The sequence below is a fragment of the Girardinichthys multiradiatus genome, chromosome 4 (genome assembly GCF_021462225.1).
Source record: "Girardinichthys multiradiatus isolate DD_20200921_A chromosome 4, DD_fGirMul_XY1, whole genome shotgun sequence".
In the NCBI taxonomy this organism is placed as follows: Eukaryota; Metazoa; Chordata; class Actinopteri; order Cyprinodontiformes; family Goodeidae; genus Girardinichthys; species Girardinichthys multiradiatus.
The window spans coordinates 18623162-18645687 of record NC_061797.1 but is presented as its reverse complement, the minus strand read 5'-3'; the positions used below and the strand labels follow the sequence as shown (position 1 = coordinate 18645687).

Here is a 22526-nt window from a genome sequence, read left to right as displayed (position 1 = left end):
TTAACTTGTTGTAGCACGGCACAATCACTCCTCTGTGGAAATTTTGTGATCAAGTCAGTGCACAAATGTTTTATGGCATTATAACATGGCCCATTACGATGATTTAAATCACCATTTTCACCTCCAGTTGTGTCTCCAAGGCGCACTGCAGGATCTGGCAATCTCAGACCAACTAACTCTCCAGGTTTGATTGTTGCTGCAAGGAGCCGGCGAATTTCTGTGCCGGTAGGTCTCATTTCATGGCATAAAGCTTTAAATTCCGTAGCAAACTTTCTTCCGTCTCCTACGGGATCCGGAAGTAACGCGGCGCTGGCTTGGATGTCTGCTGCAGTCCACGGTCGAAACACCAACTGAGGCTCATTTGTTCCGGCTACTTCCAACATAGGGCATTGATACTCTTCTTCCTCTTTTTTATCTTCTCCTCGTTGTCTTCCACTCCGTAACCATGTAAACTCATGAAAGCTAACAGGAGAGGAGAGGAAAGGTATTTTCTGGTCCTATGATGATGCCGGTTGCTGCTCATCTGTAGGCTGGTGCATAATCACACCTTCCGCTCCGCTGGGGCCGCTGTGCTCGGTGAGGTCAGCCTGCACTGCAGGTGGATGTGTGAGTTGACTCAAGGGCTGATGCTGAAGCGGACTGGCGCGTTGTCTTGGCTGACTTGCGGGCAGATTTGCTGGTTGGCCCGCTGCTGGTTGGCCCGCTGCTGGAGGAGGATGGGAGTCTAGATCGAGGTCTGCCATCTGGAGGGCCGGCAACTCCGTCTGTAAAGATGGATATAGACAGGAGGGTGAAGCATCACTAGGTCTATATGGAGGTGGAAACGGGGGGTCTTCAACGGCACGACCAGCATTGTCATACCTGTTTCCCACGTCCCCGGACAAATCTTTTCCCCCTGCCATCTGTTTCAATTCGGATTTTCTTTCCCTACGCATAGCCTCCGTAATCCATTCATTCCAACATTTTACCCATTTTTCTCTCTGATCTAAATCTTGTTTTTTAATCCTTTTTTTATTTTTTATTTTCTCCCAATCACCATCCATCAACTGTTTTATTTTATTCAACTGATTTACACTCAAACTTCCACCTTGTGGAAAAACAAACTTGTCCTCCCAAATTAAAGCACATTTAACACAATCATCCCCACCTTTTTCTTTATCTACAATGTAGAAAGTATTGAAAATAAAGAAAAGCCATTGAATGACAAAGGTGTGTCTAAACTTTTGACTGATATAAAGTGGGTTATGCCCAGTTTTGGGTTTAACTGTAATTACAGTGTCACATCCTCTAAAACTAGGGTGTCAAATTCCAGTCCTGCTGGGTCACTCTCCTGCTACGTTGAGATGTGTTTCTGCTTCACTACACCTGAATCAAATAATCAAGTTATTAGCAAGACTCTGTAGATCCGGACTGCATGGTGAAGAGGCAATCCAGCTAGTTCATTGAGGTGTTTTGAACCAGGGACACGTTTCAAAATTGTGTGACTCTGGCCCTTGATGATTACAGCTTGAGATCCTTGCTCTAACAATTGCCATCATAAGGTTTAAACTCATTTTTATGAGTGGCCATGGACAGAGCAAGAGTAAATGGAGTTTTCTCTGAGATTCTTGTAGGATTTAAGATTTGATGTCTCTCTGTAGCTTCTACATGCTGGGGGACTTGTTGATAGCAATAACAAGCTGCTACCAAGTCACCAGAGACATCTATTCATTTATTTTTTTTTAAAGTGTTGTGGAATTTTCTTATCAAAGTGGAGAGAAGTTGACTCACAAGAAGAGAAAAATCCAGACTTTGTCTTTATAAGTTTTATTCAAAGGCATTCAGCGTTTGATTGACTCTGTCACTAAGCAAGTCAGTTAAGCAGAGCCCCGATCAACATTTACACACAGTATTTATACCAGAACATGACAGTGTTATCTCAACTTCAAAGAGTCTGTGTTTTATGACCCAAACCCTTCTTGAGTTCAAAGGTGACAAGGTTATCTAGGAACAGACCTAACTGCCCTTCCTGACATCGTCCTAAAAGATGGGTCTGAACCATTAAACTTCTGATAATGTCTTTTACAGCTTCTTCCTCTAACACAGATGTTCAGAGGAGTAAGATAAAAAAATGTCATACACTGTGGAATGCTTACTGCAAGAATTTCCATCACAAAAGCTTTTACAGTGATACACCAAGAATCCATTACACACTCACCTCTGTAGTTTACCATCAGAAAAAGAACACATCCTTTGTTAGTCCTGACCAGTGCTGGATTTTATCACAGCACAAAGAAAATGTTCTCAGCCTAATCTGAGCAAAAAACGCTTGTTTTGTTTGATCACCTTTCTGGGATTCTGTCCATGAATGTTTACATAATGCAGTGTCTTTCGCATAGTCTGTGTTGTCACAAAAATTTAGATTTACACTGTAGTTCTTTTACAAAGTCTTGAAGCTCTTTGTTCTAGAGGCTTGGTTTTAATACTAATTGTGGAAATGATTTTCAGTATGGTGTCATTTGGGGACAATTTTAGTTGATTACTGTTGTGTAATCCATTGTTTCTGCATTTAATGACTAACCTATTTTTACTTTGTCATCAAACTTAAAATTTTGAGCCCAAACATTTACTTATTTTTATAAAATACAGCTTCTTAAGTATTTAATTTAAGAAGGTACATTTGATGGTTAAAGGGCCTACGAGGTGCTGTGTTGACCTGTAATTTTATACTGGACAATTGTGAAAAGGATTTGCTTGGTTGCATTTCCAACTATTTGAATGTGGACTACAAACAGGCTACCCTATTACAGCTAGGGATTAAAAATGAACAATTTGAGGTTACAACTGCATGGCTTTTCTGTAGTGCAGCAAAACTGGACCAAACCATGAGAATGTGAATATCAAGACATTATGATACATCTATAATGATATCACTCGTACTTGTCGGCTTCCGCCTTATCTGGGACCGGGTCGCGGGGGCAGCAGACTCAGCAGAGATGCCCAGACGTCCCTCTCCCCAGACACCTCCTCGAGCTCCTCCGGGGGGAGCCCAAGGCGTTCCCAGGCCAGCCGAAAGACATAGTCCCTCCAGTGTGTCCTGGGCCGTCCCCTGGGCCTCCTCCTGGTGGGACGTGCCTGGAACACCTCCCAAGGAAGGTGTCCAGGAGGCATCCGGTATAGATGCCCGAGCCACCTCAACTGGCTCCTCTCAATGTGGAGGAGCAGCGGCTCTACTCCGAGCCCCTCCCGGATGGCCGAGCTCCTCACCCTATCTCTAAGGGAGTGCCCGGCCACCCTACGGAGGAAGCTCATTTCGGCCGCTTGTATCTGGGATCTTGTTCTTTCGGTCATGACCCAAAGTTAATGGCCATAGGTGAGGGTAGGAACGTAGACCGACCGGTAAATCGAGAGCTTCGCTTTTCGGCTCAGCTCTCTCTTTACCACAATGGACCGGCACAACACCCCCATTACTGCGGCAGCCGCACCGATCCGTCTGTCGATCTCCCGCTTCATTCTTCCCTCACTCGCGAACAAGACCCCGAGATACTTAAACTCCTCCACTTGAGGCAGGAACTCCCCTCCAACCTGAAGAGGACAAGCCACCCTTTTCCGGTCGAGAACCATGGCCTTGGACGTGGAGGAGCTGATCCTCATCCCAGCCGCTTCACACTCGGCTGCGAACTGCCCCAGCGTATGCTTTAGGTCTTGGCTAGAGGGGGCCAGCAGGACCACGTCATCTGCAAAAAGAAGAGACGAAATCCACTGGTCCCCAAACCAGACCCCCTCCGGCCCTTTGCTGCGCCTGGAAATCCTGTCCATAAAAGTTATGAAAAGGACCGGTGACAAAGGGTTGCCCTGCCGGAGTCCAACATGCACCGGGAACAGGTCCGACTTAGTTCCAGCAATGCGCACCAAGCTCCTGCTCCGCTTGTACAGAGACGGGATGGCCCCTAGTAAAGGGCCCCCGATTCCATACTCCTGGAGCACCCCCCACAGGGCATCATAAGGGACACAGTCGAATGCTTTCTCCAGGTCCACAAAACACATGTGGACCAGTTGGGCAAACTCCCATGAACCCTCGAGTACCCTGTAGAGTATATCATGTTATATACAGGTCCTTCTCAAAATATTAGCATATTGTGATAAAGTTCATTATTTTCCATAATGTAATGATGAAAATGTAACATTCATATATTTTAGATTCATTGCACACTAACTGAAATATTTCAGGTCTTTTATTTGGCATACAGCTCATGAAAACCCAAAATTCCTATCTCACCAAATTAGCATATCATTAAAAGGGTCTCTAAACGAGCTATGAACCTAATCATCTGAATCAACGAGTTAACTCTAAACACCTGCAAAAGATTCCTGAGGCCTTTAAAACTCCCAGCCTGGTTCATCACTCAAAACCCCAATCATGGGTAAGACTGCCGACCTGACTGCTGTCCAGAAGGCCACTATTGACACCCTCAAGCAAGAGGGTAAGTCACACAAAGACATTTCTGAACGAATAGGCTGTTCCCAGAGTGCTGTATCAAGGCACCTCAGTGGGAAGTCTGTGGGAAGGAAAAAGTGTGGCAGAAAACGCTGCACAACAAGAAGAGGTGACCGGACCCTGAGGAAGATTGTGGAGAAGGGCCGATTCCAGACCTTGGGGGAACTGCGGAAGCAGTGGACTGAGTCTGGAGTAGAAACATCCACAGCCACCGTGCACAGGCGTGTGCAGGAAATGAGCTACAGGTGCCGCATTCCCCAGACCTGGGCTACAGAGAAGCAGCACTGGACTGTTGCTCAGTGGTCCAAAGTACTTTTTTCGGATTAAAGCAAATTCTGCATGTCATTCGGAAATCAAGGTGCCAGAGTCTGGAGGAAGACTGGGGAGAAGGAAATGCCAAATGCCAGAAGTCCAGTGTCAAGTACCCACAGTCAGTGATGGTCTGGGGTGCCGTGTCAGCTGCTGGTGTTGGTCCACTGTGTTTTATCAAGGGCAGGGTCAATGCAGCTAGCTATCAGGAGATTTTGGAGCACTTCATGCTTCCATCTGCTGAAAAGCTTTATGGAGATGAAGATTTCATTTTTCAGCACGACCTGGCACCAGCTCACAGTGCCAAAACCATTGGTAAATGTTTTACTGACCATGGTATCACTGTGCTCAATTGGCCTGCCAACTCTCCTGACCTGAACCCCATAGAGAATCTGTGGGATATTGTGAAGAGAACGTTGAGAGACTCAAGACCCAACACTCTGGATGAGCTAAAGCCCGCTATCGAAGCATCCTGGGCCTCCATAAGACCTCAGCAGTGCCACAGGCTGATTGCCTCCATGCCACGCTGCATTGAAGCAGTCATTTCTGCCAAAGGATTCCCAACCAAGTATTGAGTGCATAACTGTACATGATTATTTGAAGGTTGACGTTTTTTGTATTAAAAACACTTTTCTTTTATTGGTCGGATAAAATATGCTAATTTTGTGAGATAGGAATTTTGGGTTTTCATGAGCTGTATGCCACAATCATCCGTATTAAGACAATAAAAGACCTGAAATATTTCAGTTAGTGTGCAATGAATCTAAAATATATGAATGTTAAATTTTCATCATGACATTATGGAAAATAATGAACTTTATCACAATATGCAAATTTTTTTAGAAGGACCTGTATATTTACTTTTTACACATGCTTTGTTCACATTCTGATGTATAGAGGAAAAGCCTTCAAAGATGACAGATCAGGAGAAACCTCACTTTGCTGCTTACATTTACACAATCTTAGTGTCTAAGGTGTATGACTTGGGTCAAATATTTTGGGTTTCCTTCTGTACGCTTCTCACAATACTTTCCTGGAATTTTGGCCCATTCCTTTTGACAAAATGCCTGTAATTAAGGAGTCAGGTTTGTAGGTCTCCTTGCTTGAACAACATTTTTTTTTCAGCTGTGTTGTCAAATTTGATCTGAGACCAGAACTGTAATGGCTATTCCATAACACAGTCTTCATTATCATTAAGCTACAAGGTAACTAATTTGCTTGAATGATTGGGGTAATTATTCATTTCGAAGACCAATTCGTGCCCAACCTTTGCCTTTCTGGCAGATCTGTCTTGAGATGTTTCTGCTATATTTCCTCCTATTCCTCATGCTACCATCATTACACCAATCCTGCACAACAGTTGGGTCTTAGACTTGCAAACCTCCCCCTTTATCTTTTAAATGTAACAATGATCATTAAGGCTAAACACTTTGATTTTCTATGACAGCTGAACATTTCAACGTTGTCTCTTGGAACAGATGAACTTGGCACCTTCAAGCCTACGGAAATTGTAACCCAAGGATGAAGGAGACTTGTGGAGGTCCATAGATTTTTTTGGAAATTTGCATGATGTCACACAAGGAAGCAGTGTCTTTGAGGTGTTGCATTAAAGTACATGTGTGCTTCCAATTAAAGCTAATTTTGTGAATTCAACTATTAGGACCTAACAAACCCAGGACATCACCATCTGGGCTTTCAAAAATTGTTTAAATGTTTAGTCATTTCAGTATATGTAAACTTTTGTCTTTAAAAAATGTTAAAACAGTTTCTTTTAAAAATCCTCTCCCTTTTGTTTTGCCATTTATTAAATAGAAATGTGTTTTGGTAATCTTAGCTGATCTAAAGCAGGACAACTTCAGACTCATTTTATGCAGGCAGTGAGAATTAAACAGTGAAATGTATTTTGATACGATGTAGGTAAACATTTGGTTTGAAGTATATATTTATATGAGGCTGTTTTTGACTCTTTGTAGTAAGATAACACTGGGTTTTTTCTAGCCTATTTGAGAACAGTGTCTAAAACCTTTTGAGAAGTGGAAATTAGATGTGAACTCAACTTTGTTCTGAACAGACCATAACCTAATGGTGTTTTCAGTTCTTATACAGATTCCTCACTGTGAGATTGTGTTTTCAACATAGTACTCCAAAACATTTATGTTTTAAATATTCTGCACTGAACGTTTTAAATAATGCCGGTATTAAGAAATTAATAACATGGAGAAATTGGATCAGGCGTAACAAAGCTACTACACCCTAGGCATGACTTGTTACATAAGAAAGTAAAATAATATGAGGTAAAATATGTGTCAATGTCATGCCTAAGACCGCCTTGAGTCTATGTGTCCTATATTTCCATGTGCATGGTTTATAACCAGTCTTACACCACATGTGTGAACCATTATAAATTAGACCTCAGAGTGACCTACAGGCAAAGTGTTCAAACATTTCTCTGTTTGCCTTCTCTTCCAGATTCCCCCATGTGGAGTTTTGGATAAAATTACAGGAGCAACACAAAGATATGGAATAAAAGGAAACATTGGAGAACCTAAATCAGATATCTTAACAAAAAGAAACTGACATTTACGGGAAAGTGAAATAGTTTCTCAAGAGTGCTGTCAGGAAAAGTGAAGCTGTGGAAAGAAGAGGAGTAAAGATGGCTCGTGGTCAGAGGCCTGCCATGTTTCTCCAGGAGTCTGCAGCTCACCCTGCCAGCTGCTGGTCCAAGCAGGAGTGTCCCTATTAAAATCTAAGCATCTCATTTCACCTGGTGGATGAGACCCCACTCTCGGTGATGTGATGAATAAGTTTGAAGTCCTTGGCATTGTTGGAGAAGGTGGGTGGTTTCACACAGCAGATTAAATGGTGTTGTTAACCTCCAGCTCTAATGCTGATGATCTGCACCACTCGGGAATCTGATGTGTCATGCTGTGTATTTTTTCGTGAGAATTTTAGTGTTTTGCATTGTGCAGCAGAATTCTATTCATAACTTTTGCCAGATCTTATATGCCCTACATTTTGCATCTGAGGAGCTTTGCAATTTTATAGCAGGCAGACAGACTCTAAAATAAATATTTTTGAGCCAGAGAAATCTGAGGAAGCAAAATGTTAGTCTTAGTCATTATCTAACTATATATTTTCAGTTAGTTTCCAGAGAATCTGTTTACAGCTCCACATTAATTTGCACAGCTTGTAAGGATGTGTCAAAAACTTTAAAATTAGATATTTTACTTGGGTGTAATTACTTTGTACATAGATAAATCCCTAATTAACCAAAAATAATTTCACAAAATTACCTAAGCAACAAATATTACACCTGCTTCTTTTCTCAGTTGGTTTAACACCTTTTCGAAAACAAATCAGCACATTGTTTCCTATAACATTTCACAAGGTTGGAGCTTATTCAGAGAGTGATCTTAGGACCATTCCTCTTTGCATAATCTCTATAGATTGTCCAGAGTCCTGTGGAGTCTCTTTTATTGACTGTTCACCTCACCCCATAGGTTTTCAATATGATTTAGGTATGGAGACTTAGATGGGTATGGAAGACAGTTGATTCACTGTGTGCTGTAACAGTTCAGTGTTGATTTGGACATGTGTGTTTTCTCTTTGAGAGTCCACCAGATTTTTATTTAAATATCCTGGTATTTCAGGGTCCATGTCATATGCACTCTGACAAGGTTCCCAGGGCCTTTAGAAGAGGGACAGGCTCGCAGCATCACTGACTCTATACCGTACTTCACAGTGGGCTTGACGTCTTTCTTCTCATCTTATTCATTGTTTCATTCCAGACCCACCTGGAGTGTTGGTTGCTGAAGTGCTCAGTCTTTGTCTCATCTGACCAAAGCACATTAATCCAATGAAAGCCTCAGTATAGTTTTACCAAATTACAGGCCTTTATATTTGTTATAGTGGAACAAAAAAAGCCTTTTTCTTTTATCACTTCCAAACAACAGGCTGTATATAGGGTGTAACAGTTCTCATGGTGCCCATGAAGTCACTCTAATGGGGAGCTTTGGAGCTTTCTTTTACCTCCTTTACCATAACTGTTTGTATGAACTTGTGTGTAATCATTCAGCCCTGTTTTTACAGGTCTAGTTGTTCTAAATATTTTTAATTATTGCTTTGATTTTAGATGTGGACAGATTTAGGGTAGTAACTGCTTCCTAGTACACATTTGCTGACTTGAGAAGATAAGTACACGTCGGCCTTGCTTGCAAGGTATGTTTTCTCGTCCCATTATTCCGTACCGAGTCACGACGTATTTATACAGGGTGTCAGGAAGTGAATACTAATAACTAACTTAAAAAAACAATAATTACTGTTGGGGATGCCAATAAAATAGGCTGAGTGATTTTGTAAACAGTTATTTCTATGGGGTAAGAACGCTGTCAAAAACAATGTGTATGTAAAGACGGAAATGTGTGCATATTAGTCAATAGTTGTGCATAAGTAAAATCTAAAAGAGGTATTGTATATTTTCTCTATGAGAATACAAAATAAAATGTTACAGCTTCAAGAAATTACAAACATGAAGTTCAAGTTTACAGTTGTGGTTTATTCTTTATGAATACAATATGCTATAACAGTTTGTGAATACGATTTTTTTTCTATGGGAATACGAATTTACTTCAGCGACTTGGCGTCACGTGATCTCAGGCTGGTTAGTGGAGCACAGAGTTAGTCGATTCGCGTTGCGCATACCACCGCCAGTAAACGTAGTGCTGGGATTGGATGACGGAAAAAGGCAATGGAAGATAATTCAGCCTAAAAGGAATATAAGGAGCAGAGGGGAGGAAATCAAGAGTATTATAAATAAAGCAATGTTCTTATTTTTATGAAATACAAAACTAAAACATAGAATATAGTGGGTGAAGTTATACAATCATGTACAGAAGGTGGCTGGGGAGCATCCTCTCCCGAACCAGATCAATAAGTACAGGGATGTGTTCTATTCCCACTCCTCTTCTCCCTGTACACAAATGACTGCACCTCAGTGGACTCGTCCGTGAAACTCCTGAAGTTTGCAGATGACACCACTGTCATTATTCTGATCCAGGACGGTGATGAGTCTGCATACAGACAGGAGTTGGACCGGCTGGTACACTGGTGTGGTCAGAACTACCTTGAACTCAAGCCACTCAAGACTGTGGAAATGGTGGTGGACTTTCGGAGAACACACCCCCATACACCCCCCTTACCATCCTCAACAACCCAAGAAGTACAACCTTCCACAGGAGCTGCTGGTCATCTTCTACACTGCCATCGTTCAGTCTGTCCTGTCTTCATCCATCTCAGTGTGGTGTGGTTCATCCACAAAACAGGACAGGTCCAGACTGCAACGAATAATCAGGACTGCAGAGAGAATAATCAGGGCTGACCTTCCCCCCATCCAGGACTTATACAGATCTAGGGTCAGGAAAAGAGCTGCTAAAATCTCTGCAGACCCCACACACCCTGCACATAAACTGTTTAGAGTTTTACCTTCAGGCCGTCGCTACAGAGCACTGTTTACTAAAACCAGCCGCCACACAGACAGTTTCTTCCCCAAGGCTGTTTCTCTGATGAACATTTAATAGAGTACCAAACAATAGCATACAGATGTTGCAAATGCACCTTTGTATATATGTATATTTAAAGACATAAAGATATATGCATAAATATATTTAAAATAAATTTAAAAACCAGAGAGCAAAGTGTACCGGAGTCAAATTCCTTGTTTGTATGTACGAACTTGGCAATAAAGCTAATTCTGATTCTGATTCTTCTGCTGGCGGTATGCAGCAAATTCAGAGGTGCATACTGCCACCTACTGTACATCATTATACTCTACCCACTATATTCTATGTTTTAGTTTTGTATTTCACAAAACTAAGAACATTGCTTTATTTATTATACTCTTGATTTCCTCCCCACTGTTCCTAATATTCCTTTTAGACTGAATTATCTCCCATTGCCTTTTTCCGTCATCCAATCCCAGCACTACGTTTACTGGCGGTGAGGAGTGTGACAGCGCATGCGCAGCGCGAATCGACTAACTATGCTCCACTAACCAGCCTGAGATCCCGTGACGCCAAGTCGCTGATGTAAATTCGTATTCTCAAAGAAAATAAATCATATTCACAAACTGTTATAGCATATTGTATTCATAAAGAATAAACCACAACTGTAAACTTGAACTTTGTGTTTGTAATTTCTTGAAGCTGTAACATTTTATTTTGTATTCTAATAGAGAAAATATACAATACCTCTTTTAGATTTTACTTATGCACAATTATTGACTAATATGCACACATTTTGTCTTTACATACACATTGTTTTTGACAGTGTTCTTACCCCATAGATTTCTCCTTACTGCAAAACATGTACTCAAATTAAGGGTTAAATTTGCACATCTTTTTCTGGGTTGCCCATAAATGTGGAAAGTGCTGTACTATAAGCCTGGCTCTGCTTCAGTTTTTTGGCTGCTCTAGTTTCAAAAACCAAGAACATGAATCCTTCATGTTGCCCATTCCATCTAAACGTTCAAACTCTAACTTCTGCAGACATAATTTTTCTTCCTGTTTTCATTTTCTTCCGTCTCATCAAATCTCTTTACATTTTGATACAAGATGTGTAAAAATTCACCACGTCTTTTATTGGTCTTCCACATAAGAAGTCCTCCAGCAGCCTAAAGGGCATGTTCCACCCACTTCCAGCTTGGCAAGGAATGTTAACTTTCACAGGCTGTACCAAAAACCAGGCTTTAAAAACTGCGTTCATGTCAAACAGAAAAAAAAAATAATTCTCTCTGGCATATATGAAACAATAGTTGACAAAAAGATTCTTTCTTGTCATCTGAATTGAGAAATGTAATTCAGCATTAAATGCAACATAACCTTTGGTTTTAACATCTGGTGTGACCTGCTCTTGCTTAGATATCTGCAAGCAAGGTTTGCTGTAAATCTAATTTCAAATTCAAAACCACTTTTTGGATGCAGGTTTCTTTCAATCTAGGTCTTTTAAAAACATGTATAATGTATTTAAATCAAAAATAGAACATGGGTACTTAAAATATTCATATACTGTTCCAGTTTTTCCAAACAAATTGTAAGCCTTGGGTTGTGGCTTTGCTTCATGACCCACTTTGACTCTTTGTTTTGAATCTTTTCATATTGTCTGCAATGCAACAAAACAGTCCAAACCGTCATACTATCCCCAACAAGTTAAAACTGTGTTAAAACTGTGCTTAATGCTGAAATTAGTGGGGATTTTTTTTTTTTTTTTTACTTTACAAACATGTTTTGGCTTTGTACAAGCAAAAAAGTTTTGGTCCGTTCTATTCAAAAACCATTTTAATAGCATGACACTTTCACATACCCCCTGATTCATAAATGTAAGGCTTAAAGCAGTGGTCGCTAACTTTTTGTTCACCACAGACTACCCAAACACAAAAGCAACAACTGACCAACAGGCAGGGCCACACACTCCCCCCTCCATGTTAGCTTACATGTTTTCCACTTTCTCACGCCTATAGACAGCAGCATACAGATGCATAAAGTTTTTTAAAATAACCCCCTCTCACACCGTGATCGTCAGTCCAACATAAATTACAAACAAATTTATTTTTTATACCACGGCCTGGTACCAATAAATTAATTGCCTCGTCCAATACATGTCTGCAGCCCGGTGGTTGGGGACCTCAGGATTAAAGGGCAGATCAGAACACCAAAGACCAAAAAGGCCTATAAATTTAACCATACCCAGTTATGTGGACACAACCCAATTGGCTTAACAAAAACACAATGCAACAGGGTGACTTCTTGGGTAAGATTTGTCAAAGATCTAGGCATTATTCTTTGTTGAGTGTGTGGGTGAGCAGGTATACCTCCTCCTCACTAACTGTTGTTTCCTGCTATGTTACGTTATATGAGGTCACAAGCCAAGTCATAATATCAGAGTTGAACCAGAAATGCATGTTTTGATCTTTGGTTTCCTTCCCCCCTGCCTCCCTTTCTTCCAGGTGCATATGGAGTGGTGCTTAAGTGCAGACATAAGGTAAGAATTTCCTTAGATTTTTCTGTCATTTGGAAGAAATTTGTTTCTGGTATTAAGTTTTTTTCATGTGAAGTCTTGTGCTGTGGTGCATTTTAACACAGAATAAAATCAGATTGTCATACAAGTAAAATTCTCATATCACCAAGCATTGAAGAAAATGTCTGATGTTTTGATTTTTGTTTAATTTACTCCTGTGTATCAATTATACTTAGCATCAACATGATAGGAGGCCATAAAAACCAAATAAAATGTGTCAGTTTGCAATCTGCAAAGTAACACTTTGGTCTTTACACCTTGAGTGGCAATAGACAGACTAGTTTAGTTTAAATATTAAAGATAATCATTTTCTCTTGTTATTTCAGGACGTTGTGTATGCAATTTGTTCAGAGTAGCCGTCAAAACAGCAATTTGTATGTTGACTTTATTGCATAGAAAGGTTATGTTTCAGAAGAAAGGATCACTGAATTAGAAACATCCAAAGCTTTAAAATCTGTTTGAGCAAAAGCGTGCATACAAATGGAGTCATAATATGAAAAGTCTGTATCTAAAGCATCTATATATATTAACAATTTCATATGCATAACTGAACAGAAAGGAATTTGGTTAATGGTAGATTTCTGCCATTAACCCAATAACCACTTGTTTTGATGCCTTCATTAACATACAGATGTTGACTAAGACTTTAATCAGAGTGAAAGCGTATGTTACTGCAAATTTCTGAATCACTATACGCCCATGCGTGTCTCTTTTTGCATGTTAGTTGTGCTTTAAACATAATTTTATAAATCTCTTTCCAATGCAATGTGAAAATGTTTAATTTGTCTGATAATTACTGCATGACATACTGCTCTGTAAACTCAAAATGAGTTGCTCCACTCTGTTGATTAATTTAGAGGCTAAAAACAGAGATTCTTAGTGATTTAAATTGTCATACTTTTATTTGCAAAAAACAGTATTGAGTTTGTGTTTGATGAGAGCTGCAAGTTACTGTGCCTCATTTGGATTATTGTTCTTATAGTTTCAAATAATAAAATTTTGCCACACAGTATACGGCAGTGCAAATATATGTAAATGTATATAAATGGCTTAATACATCGTAACATTCTCTCATTTGTGCACAGAAAGTTGAAATGTTAAAATTCAGCAATGTTATACCAAACTAAAGTTACATTTCGAAATAAATAAAAGTAGCAAATGGATCAGAAAAGCTGAAACAGGGGAAAATTGCCTTTTTTTAAGGCCTTGAACATATCTAGATGTGTAAAGAACACAATCCTTTCCGCAACAAGGCAAATAAACAATAAACTGAAGAAGTATTTGAACAACAGTATCAAGTATTTTACTGAAACCAACAGTGCCACTGGAAATGTTGGCATTGGCTTTTCTTTCATATTCAGGTGCAAGCAAATGGTGGCTCTTAAGCTTTACACACACCTCTTGACATACAGTACCAGGCTCCTGTAATGTAGAAAATAAGTTAGTCAGTCATTTTCTACCGCTTATTCCATAGTGGGTCGCGGGGGAGCTGGTGCCTATCTCCAGCAGTCTATGGGCGGGAAGCGGGGTACACCCTGGACAGGTTGCCAGTCCATCGCAGGGCAACACACATACAACCATACACACACTCATTCATACACCTAAGGGCAATTTAGAGTGACCAATTAACCTAACAGGCATGTCTTTGGACTGTGGGAGGAAGCCAGAGTACCCGGTGAGAACCCACGCATGCATGGGGAGAACATGCAAACTCCATGCAGAAAGACCCCAGGCTGGGAATCAAACCCAGGACCTTCTTGCTGCAAGGCAACAGTGCTACCAACTGTGCCACCGTGCAGCCCTGTAGAAAATAAGACCATGTTAAATAATTTCTAGAATTTGTTCAATTATAATGTAGCATTTATTTTGTAAAATGTAACTGAAAAATAAACAGATATGTTGGAGGAGAAACAAAAAAATAATAATAAAAGGTGCAATGACCTGTTTGTATAGCTGTGTACACAGTTACACTGATACTCCATTAAATCAGTCTTTCATTCAGTTTCACCTTTCAGGTGTCTTTGTAAAAGCTCTCCAATTGTCTTCAAGTGACATTAGAGGTTCTCTGTTGAATTGGGTTCTGGGCTTTGACTAGGCCATTGTAAAACTTTAATTTCCTCTGACAAAGTCCTTCTTTTGTGGATGTCTTAAAGTCATAAAATAGGTCTTCATCCTTAGCTTTCTAATAGACACGTTTTGATCAACACTGACTGGTATTTGAATTGTTCATCATTTCATACACCTTAATTAAAAACACACCGTAGAAGAAAACTAACCCCTTTTGGTGCTGCTCAGTATTGTTTTTGTGTTAAACATACCTCTTATAGTATATAAATAATCCTGTGGAAAGTTTTGATTCCTTACTGATATCTTTGTACAAAATGATACTTGGGATCCTTTGCTATATGTCTGAAGACTATGACTTCAGTTAGAAGGTAAAAAAAAATTTGAAAAGTAAAAAAAAAGCCTAAGCTGAGCAGCTGAACCTTATTTCTGGTTAATCAGATTCAATATACATTACGAACACGTGAACTCAAGACAAGAGAATTCTGAAAGCAAAATTGTCCTACTAATTTCACCTGAAAATTAATTTACATTTTCTCTCAAAAAGATTAATTTGCTTTTAAGTTGTATTTTTATAGAATAAATGTCACATTAGATGTGGATAAAGTTTTGAACAGATTACCAAACAAATTGTCTCCTTTTCACATCACAACAACCAAGCATTTTGAGAGCTACTGTAAATGAGACCAGTGTGTTTTGCATGTGTAATTACACTGTTAAGTTGTAGACTTTAACTAACTAACTCTGACTGCACTGTTCAATGGTTAGAATTAATTGGAATGTAGGCACCTGACTGTTGTGAAGTGCCTTGAGACAACGTGTTGTGAATTGGCGCTATATAAATAAAACTGAATTGAATGGAATTGAACTTTCACTGAGGTATTGTTGCACAAATAACTGTGTTCTTGTGCCATGTGGTAGACATCTACCACAATCGCTTATTCACTCACTAATATTCTTTGTGGTGTCATGAATACTGCATTTTTACCATCTTTGGTACATTAACCCATATCAGTCACTTCTTCAAGTTGCTGGTAGACATGCAATGAGAGATTTTAATCTTCAATGAAAAGTTACTCTTTTCCTTCCCCATGTATGTACTTGGGTAACTTTTTATACCCTCTCTATGGTCACTATCCCTTTGAAATCTGAACCAACAATCTCAAAATTATTCATACCTTGGCAGATTTAGGTTTACAGTAATCTCTTAATTTTACCAACTTGCTTGTTTTGTTACTGGAAGTAAAATTAATGTTTTGAAGTGGCCCACTCATAGTCCCAATTTGAATCTGATAGAGAATTTGGGGAGAGGGCTAAAGATTAGGATAATGCAAGGAGGTCTTTCAGCCTCAAAGATGTGTAGCTCATCACCAAAGATAAATCATCAAAATACCAGTGGAAACATATTCAGAAAGGTGGTCAGATTTTATAAGATGGGTTTACATGCTGCAATGCCAGTAAAGATTTTTATATTAATCATTGAGAAGGTTATAAATTATTTTAGACATGCAATTTGTTAGTAAAATGTAAATTAAAACAGATCATTTTTTATTGATATGCTTTTTACATTGTTCTATTATCTTTTAAAGGAGATGCCAACGTCTTGGTTGAATGAAAAAATATTTCTAAATCTAAATCGGCCAGAAGTATGAAAAATTTTGGGATGAACTGTAATTTAAAGTTGTGCTATGTTTTTGTTCCACAGGAATTCACTTTCATGTAAACTGTAGCAAAAAGTCGTTTCAGGTCTTGTCCTTGCTTCAAAGATATTTTAGTGTTTTGGGGGAATTGGTGTTAGCATGTTGTGGTCTGCTTTCAGGGTGATCTTGCTTAGAGAGCCAAACATGGGACTGTTGTTCTGAATATCCTCCACTTGTAGACTATTTTCTGGACAGTGGAATGGCTGGTTTAACATTCTTGTGAGAACTCTTTAAAGGCCTTACCAGACTAATAAATTGCAACAAGCTACTGTCTGAAGGCTACAGATATCACTTTCAAACTCATCATTGTGTTCGCTCTCATTTCAGCAGTCAGGAGCACATCAAATCAAATGTCTAAGGTTTAAACATGGCGAACCCATGTTTTAATTAGGTGCATCTGATGTGATAAGCCTATGTGTTATTTTAGCCATTTTAAGTGGGAATAAGTATTCAGTGTTGTTAAAACTGACCATCCATATGTCCAATTTCTTTACATGACTGTAAAATATTTCACTGCTAAACATGTTACATTTTTAAGAAGCCCGTATGTTATCATTTGTCACTGATTTGCTCTTCATTAAACAGATGCACCATCAATTTGCTCATATAAATCATGTCACATTAATCAAGCCAGTAAGAGAGGTTGGCCTACAGTGTTTTATTTTGTTTATTAATGAGAAAGAACAGTACACCCACAAGCCTTGTAACATTGGCTATTAGTTTTTCTAGGTACAATTAGAAAAACTAATGGCCACACCAGGTCTTTTTAGGACTTGGTGTAGTCTAGTTTCTCATACTTATTACTGGGTTGAGTGTCTGCTTTGGAGAACAGTTCTTATTCTGGGAGATTACACCAGTCAGCTTTTAGATCTAGAAGGAATTGAGTGATGTTATATTGTCCATTTTCTTGAATGTTCATCTGCAGCATTGCAAAGACTTGGGTCGGTCTGTTTCCATGTAATAACCCTTCATTAAACACTGTGCCACTGTATCAGTGTATGAACAGCAGAAAAATACAATGGCTCAATACATATAAAAAGGCAAGGCAAGGCAAGTTTATTTATATAACACATTTCAGTAGCAAGACAATTCAAAGTGATGTACATTTTCGTTGTCCGATGAGCTAACCCCTCCGTCCTACTTCCCTATTTCTAAGGGGATTGCTCAATCCAGCTCTCCATCCAACGGGTCCGGACTTCCCTAAACCTGGAAGGTCTTACTAAGCAGGTTTACTGGAAAATCTGTTTAAGCTGGTCACGCCTAACCTCTGACAGCCTGCATCCAAAGGTCTCGCCCTTCTTCAACTGGTGGTCTGGACGACCGAGTAGCCCACAGCAGACATCCATTCCTCGACAGTCACTTCTGTTAATGGCTGCTCATTCCCTAATTTACATCTTGCAATTGGTATATGGGTTAGGTTGATTTTAGTGGCTCGGCACGAGCCCCATGGGCATTTTTTAAACAAGTTTAACTTAAGCGACCTATAAAAACTTCCTAAAATAATTTGGAACCAGGCAACAAGACTTTTTACCACCAACAAAAAACCCAAAAATAAGGTGACTCAAATAATTGACTGTCCACAATAAATCTAGAATTGTATATTCTTTCTTTAATTAGTAATGCTTTTGCAGGGGTCAGTAAAAATCAGCAAAACTTAATAATTTGAATAATAGAAATAAATCAATCAACTTAACCTATCTGTCCCTAATGCTGAAACTGGTAAGGCTGAAGAGGCTTTGGAGACGGAGGCTCACCATGGATCCGTATGGAATGATTTATTCAATAGGCAACTAGTGATTTTCTTCGTGGGTGAAAGGTAAATCTTCAGTTTTCTTCCTCTAAGTGGACAGACTCTGATGCTCGGGTATTCGATGGTCAAGTTGGAAAAAAATAAAAACATTTAAGAAATTTTAAAAAACTGAAACTTTGTTGGCATATGTTTCAAAAGTCGATAGCTTCCAGAGGCTGAATAGTTGAAGAAAACCTTTGAGGTGTAATTGAGGTTGATTCAGGACTTCCAGTAGCCTGAAACATAGAGCAATCAGATGTTCACTGACCTAGTTCCCTTCAGTTGTCTTGGTAAAAATGCAACAGAAGAAATTCAGATTCTCAATTTTGAGTTGCAGCTCTTCTCCGGGCACACGGGTTGATCCTCTTTATAATGCAGAATTTGTCAGTGAGGCTCCGTCTCCGGTCTTCTGATTTATCTGTAGCTTCTTTCTCTGTCCGATCTTGTTTGCTGGTCTTCTGCGAGGGAACAACCCCGTTTCTTTCTTTGGCACAGTTTTTACAGTGCAGATAGCCTCAATGCTCATCCCCTGTTGCCGGGCAAGCTTTCCCATCATTGAGTTACGTGGTCACTGTGACTTTTCGGTGCTGTCTCCCAGCCTCCGTAGACAAAGTCGTAAACAGCCTGCAGCTGGCTCCCTGTGTTATGACTTTTGCCTGTTTTTCGACCATCACGACTCCTGCTCCCATCCTGGTGCCCTGACTTTTGCCTGTTTTTCGAACTTCAGACTGACGAAAAACAGCATGCATCTGGCTTCTCGTTACTCGCTCCCATGCTTGTTATGACTTGAGCTTGCTCGTTGACCTTCCATCCATGCCCAGTTCCCGTGAAGCTGGCTCTCCTCTGCCCCTCCCGTCCTGATGTTATGACTCTGCCGCTTCTCGCTCCGAGACCATGGTGCCCTCCTTATCTGCTCAGCCTCAAGCTTTCTAACAGTATTTCTCTGCTATTTGCTCTTAAACCAGTTACAGCTAAAAAAAAAACATCACTTCATTTTCACAATTGATCAACATTACAACCTTTTTACATGTAATAATTGTAGAAAAACAGAAAATCATCTTACATTTTTCTTTGATTATACTTGTTGTTTTCTGAAAAAGGTGAGACAGTTAAGACTTCTGAAAAAGATAAGACAGTCACAGTTGTGACTCCATACAGGCCTCTTCAGTCCTCAGTTCCATAGTGCGAAGATATATTCATTTTACTGTTTCATGACACCTTATCCATGTAATATGATCATTATTTATTTGATACTCTAAAAATTAGGCTCTCATTTCATCATATGTGTTTGTTGTTAAACTCAATCATAGTGATACACTTCTGCAAAAGAAAGAAGAATTAAAACATACACCAAATGGGCCCCCCTGACTTCATAGCTTTAAAATGTGAACATTTACTGCTGTATATTTCATTGATCTAATTATGAGGGTTTAATTAATTTCTGCATGGATACATGGAAGATTCTCACCTCATTTTGACACCCCCTTCTTGAGATCAGGCTGTATCCATGCCCAAAGCCCCAATAGTCAGAGATTGCTGACATGACCTCGGTCAGTAATTCATCCGTCATCCGTGCTGGATGCCTGGGAGATCCTACTGTGAGACAGGCTGGTGTTGCTCTTCGTCGTCACCAGCAGAGGTTCCAGAGGTGGCGGTCTCGGTGGTGACAGAAGTTTGAGTGCCGCTGTTCACAGTGGTGATTGACACCTGGCATCCTTTGTCGTCAATACCTGGCGGAGACGAATCAGGGGAGCTAGGGGTGCTTCAAGTTACTTTCAAGTTGACACTTGTCAACGTTGACCCATCAGTGTATAGGACCCACTCATGAGGCTTTTCTTTCGCAGACGGCTGTAAGGGTGTTTTCTTGCTGGCTGCTTGTGCTGGGCCAATCTCAAGGTCGGGGTCCAGCAGGATGTCTTCCCATCTTCCCCACCTCGTATGGTCGCTTTTTTGCTTTCCACCATTCCTTTTCTGAGGTATTTGTGGACTTGGCTCTGAGTGATGACTTTAATCTGCTGTCCTTGTGCTAAGTCTTTCAGGGTGCTCCAGTATCTAGCAAGCACTGCTAACTCCTTTTCTTCTTGGGGGAATTTCTTCTCAACAGATGATAAAGTGTAACTCCACAAAGTTACCAAGCCCCCGTTTTCATTACTCACTTTCAGCATGGAGTCCTCATCTTCACACCAACTTCTCAGTCAAGCTCCTCGATTCCAACCTCACAGCTTCTTGGATTGCTTCTTTGAGGTTATCCAGGTCGTTCTGTTTTGATGCAGTCCATGTCCAGTTCTTCTTTGTCACTTTTTCCTCTTCGCCCTCGCTTCTTTAGGCAGGCATATAATGGCTTAGCATACCTTTGATAATTAGGGACATGATCTCTCACATAGTTGCAAAGTCCCAAAATCTTCTGCAGATCATTTTCGGAGTTAGGTGGCTGGATCTGTGCTAGTTTCTCTCGATACCCTTTTGAGAGTCCCAAATCTGTTGTTACTTGGAACCCTAGGTAGTTCACCTAAAACTGTCCAAACTGGCATTTCGTGAGATTCAGCTTCAAACCTGTTGCTGTGATTCTCTCCACTACTTCGATGGCACCTGGGTTCAGGGGGTACTGCTGAACAGGTGGATGCACTCCCCCTTCGATGAGGTGCACATACTTGTCCCAGGTCTCCACAGTCGTTCTTGAACCGGACCACATTTGCTGAAGTGATGATCTTCCATAACCTCTCTTTCCCAGCCGGGGAGACGTTGCTTTCTTTCAGTTTAGGTTCAGTTACTTCTGGTACGTTCATTGTTTTGTACCATTGTTGAGCCCCAGTTCCATTCTGAGTTGGCTCTATTTTTACTAACCTTGACTTTCCTTGGTCTGTTGAGTTCTTTTAGGTCTGTGACGGTGATGAGATTGTCGGGACCTTTCACCCAATTGATTCCTTGCCAGGTCCCATACGGCATCTCTTCTATGGTCCCGTTGGCAAGTTGGACTGTAAGGTATCCTGTCGTCTTTAGGCCTCTGCGAGTCATCAACACCTCTGCCCCGGTGTCCACTAGATAGGGTCCGCCTTCCAGTAGGCATTTTCCAGGGTGACTCGCGGCCGTGTCATCATTACTTGTCTGGTCCCCCGGTCCCTGATCTGCGGGACTCAAAAGGGGCCTTCTTTTCTTCAGAGGACAGTTTGTCGTACTCTTCTTTAGGGAGAAAGGTGCTTTTCTTCTGTGGGCCTTGTGAACCTGGTGGTCCGTAAAATCTCTTTTGCATTCCTTCTCTTCTCTGAGGCAATGGTCTGTTATGGGGGTTGGCTGGAGCTTTTAAACTGGCCTTAGTTGGTGGTTTGGCTCCTTGTCCTGTCTCTTTCTTTCTTCTTTCTAAGGTAAGGTAAGGTAAGGTAAGGTAAGTTTATTTATATAGTGCTTTTCAGTAACGAGACACTCAAAGCGCTGTACATACAATTACAATACAATCACAAAAAAAAATAAACACAGATACAGACACAGAAAAACAAATCAAATGATACTACAATCCTTCTAAGAAATCTAAAAATCTATGAATCCTTCTGAGAAATCTAAAAATCTCTGGCCAACATTACAATGATACAGGTAACATTAATAATCCTTTGGGTTTTATTGGTAAGAACTGGTTCTAAACCAATCTTTCTAAAGAGGTAATAACAGTCATTTGCATCCATGACATTTAACTAACCAATCACTGAGTTTTAACTACGGAAGCTGAGTCACTGGTGTACGAACAGCTTTTGTTCAATTTTTTTAAGAAACTAGTATTATTTTCCTTTCACTGGTAAATCTAAAAATCTATGAAAAGGAGAAGAAATTAAGAAATGAAATCCACATTTAGGTAAAAATAAGGAACATGGGAAAGCAACACACATAAGCAAAGATTTTGCAGGGGCATGGTGGACTCGTGAGGGTGCCAATATTTAAGTATGATCATGTGTGCAAAGAATTAGACTGTCAACACTGACGAAGGTGCCATCGTCCTTGAAAAAGAGATGGAAGTTTTACCAAACGGCCATACAGTTCAGTTCACAGATAAGGGGTGTGGCTGGGGCAGAGCGTCATATTTACAGAACATCCAGGAGAAATGTTTTGATAAGAAGCCTGTGAAGGC

The 22526-nt window shown here is 40.2% G+C and overlaps 1 protein-coding gene across 12 annotated transcripts in view; it reads left to right on the top strand.

Moving 5' to 3' along the window:
• cdkl5 (cyclin-dependent kinase-like 5) overlaps window positions 1–22526 on the top strand; it is an 80377-nt gene that overhangs the window by 15464 nt on the left and 42387 nt on the right. For all 12 annotated transcript variants that reach the window (XM_047362485.1, XM_047362487.1, XM_047362486.1 and 9 more), the window contains exons 2-3: window positions 7256–7619; window positions 12786–12820. In XM_047362485.1, coding sequence (XP_047218441.1) covers window positions 7583–7619; window positions 12786–12820 — 72 coding nt within the window. In that variant the 5' untranslated portion in view covers window positions 7256–7582. The remainder of the gene's footprint in view (window positions 1–7255; window positions 7620–12785; window positions 12821–22526) is intronic.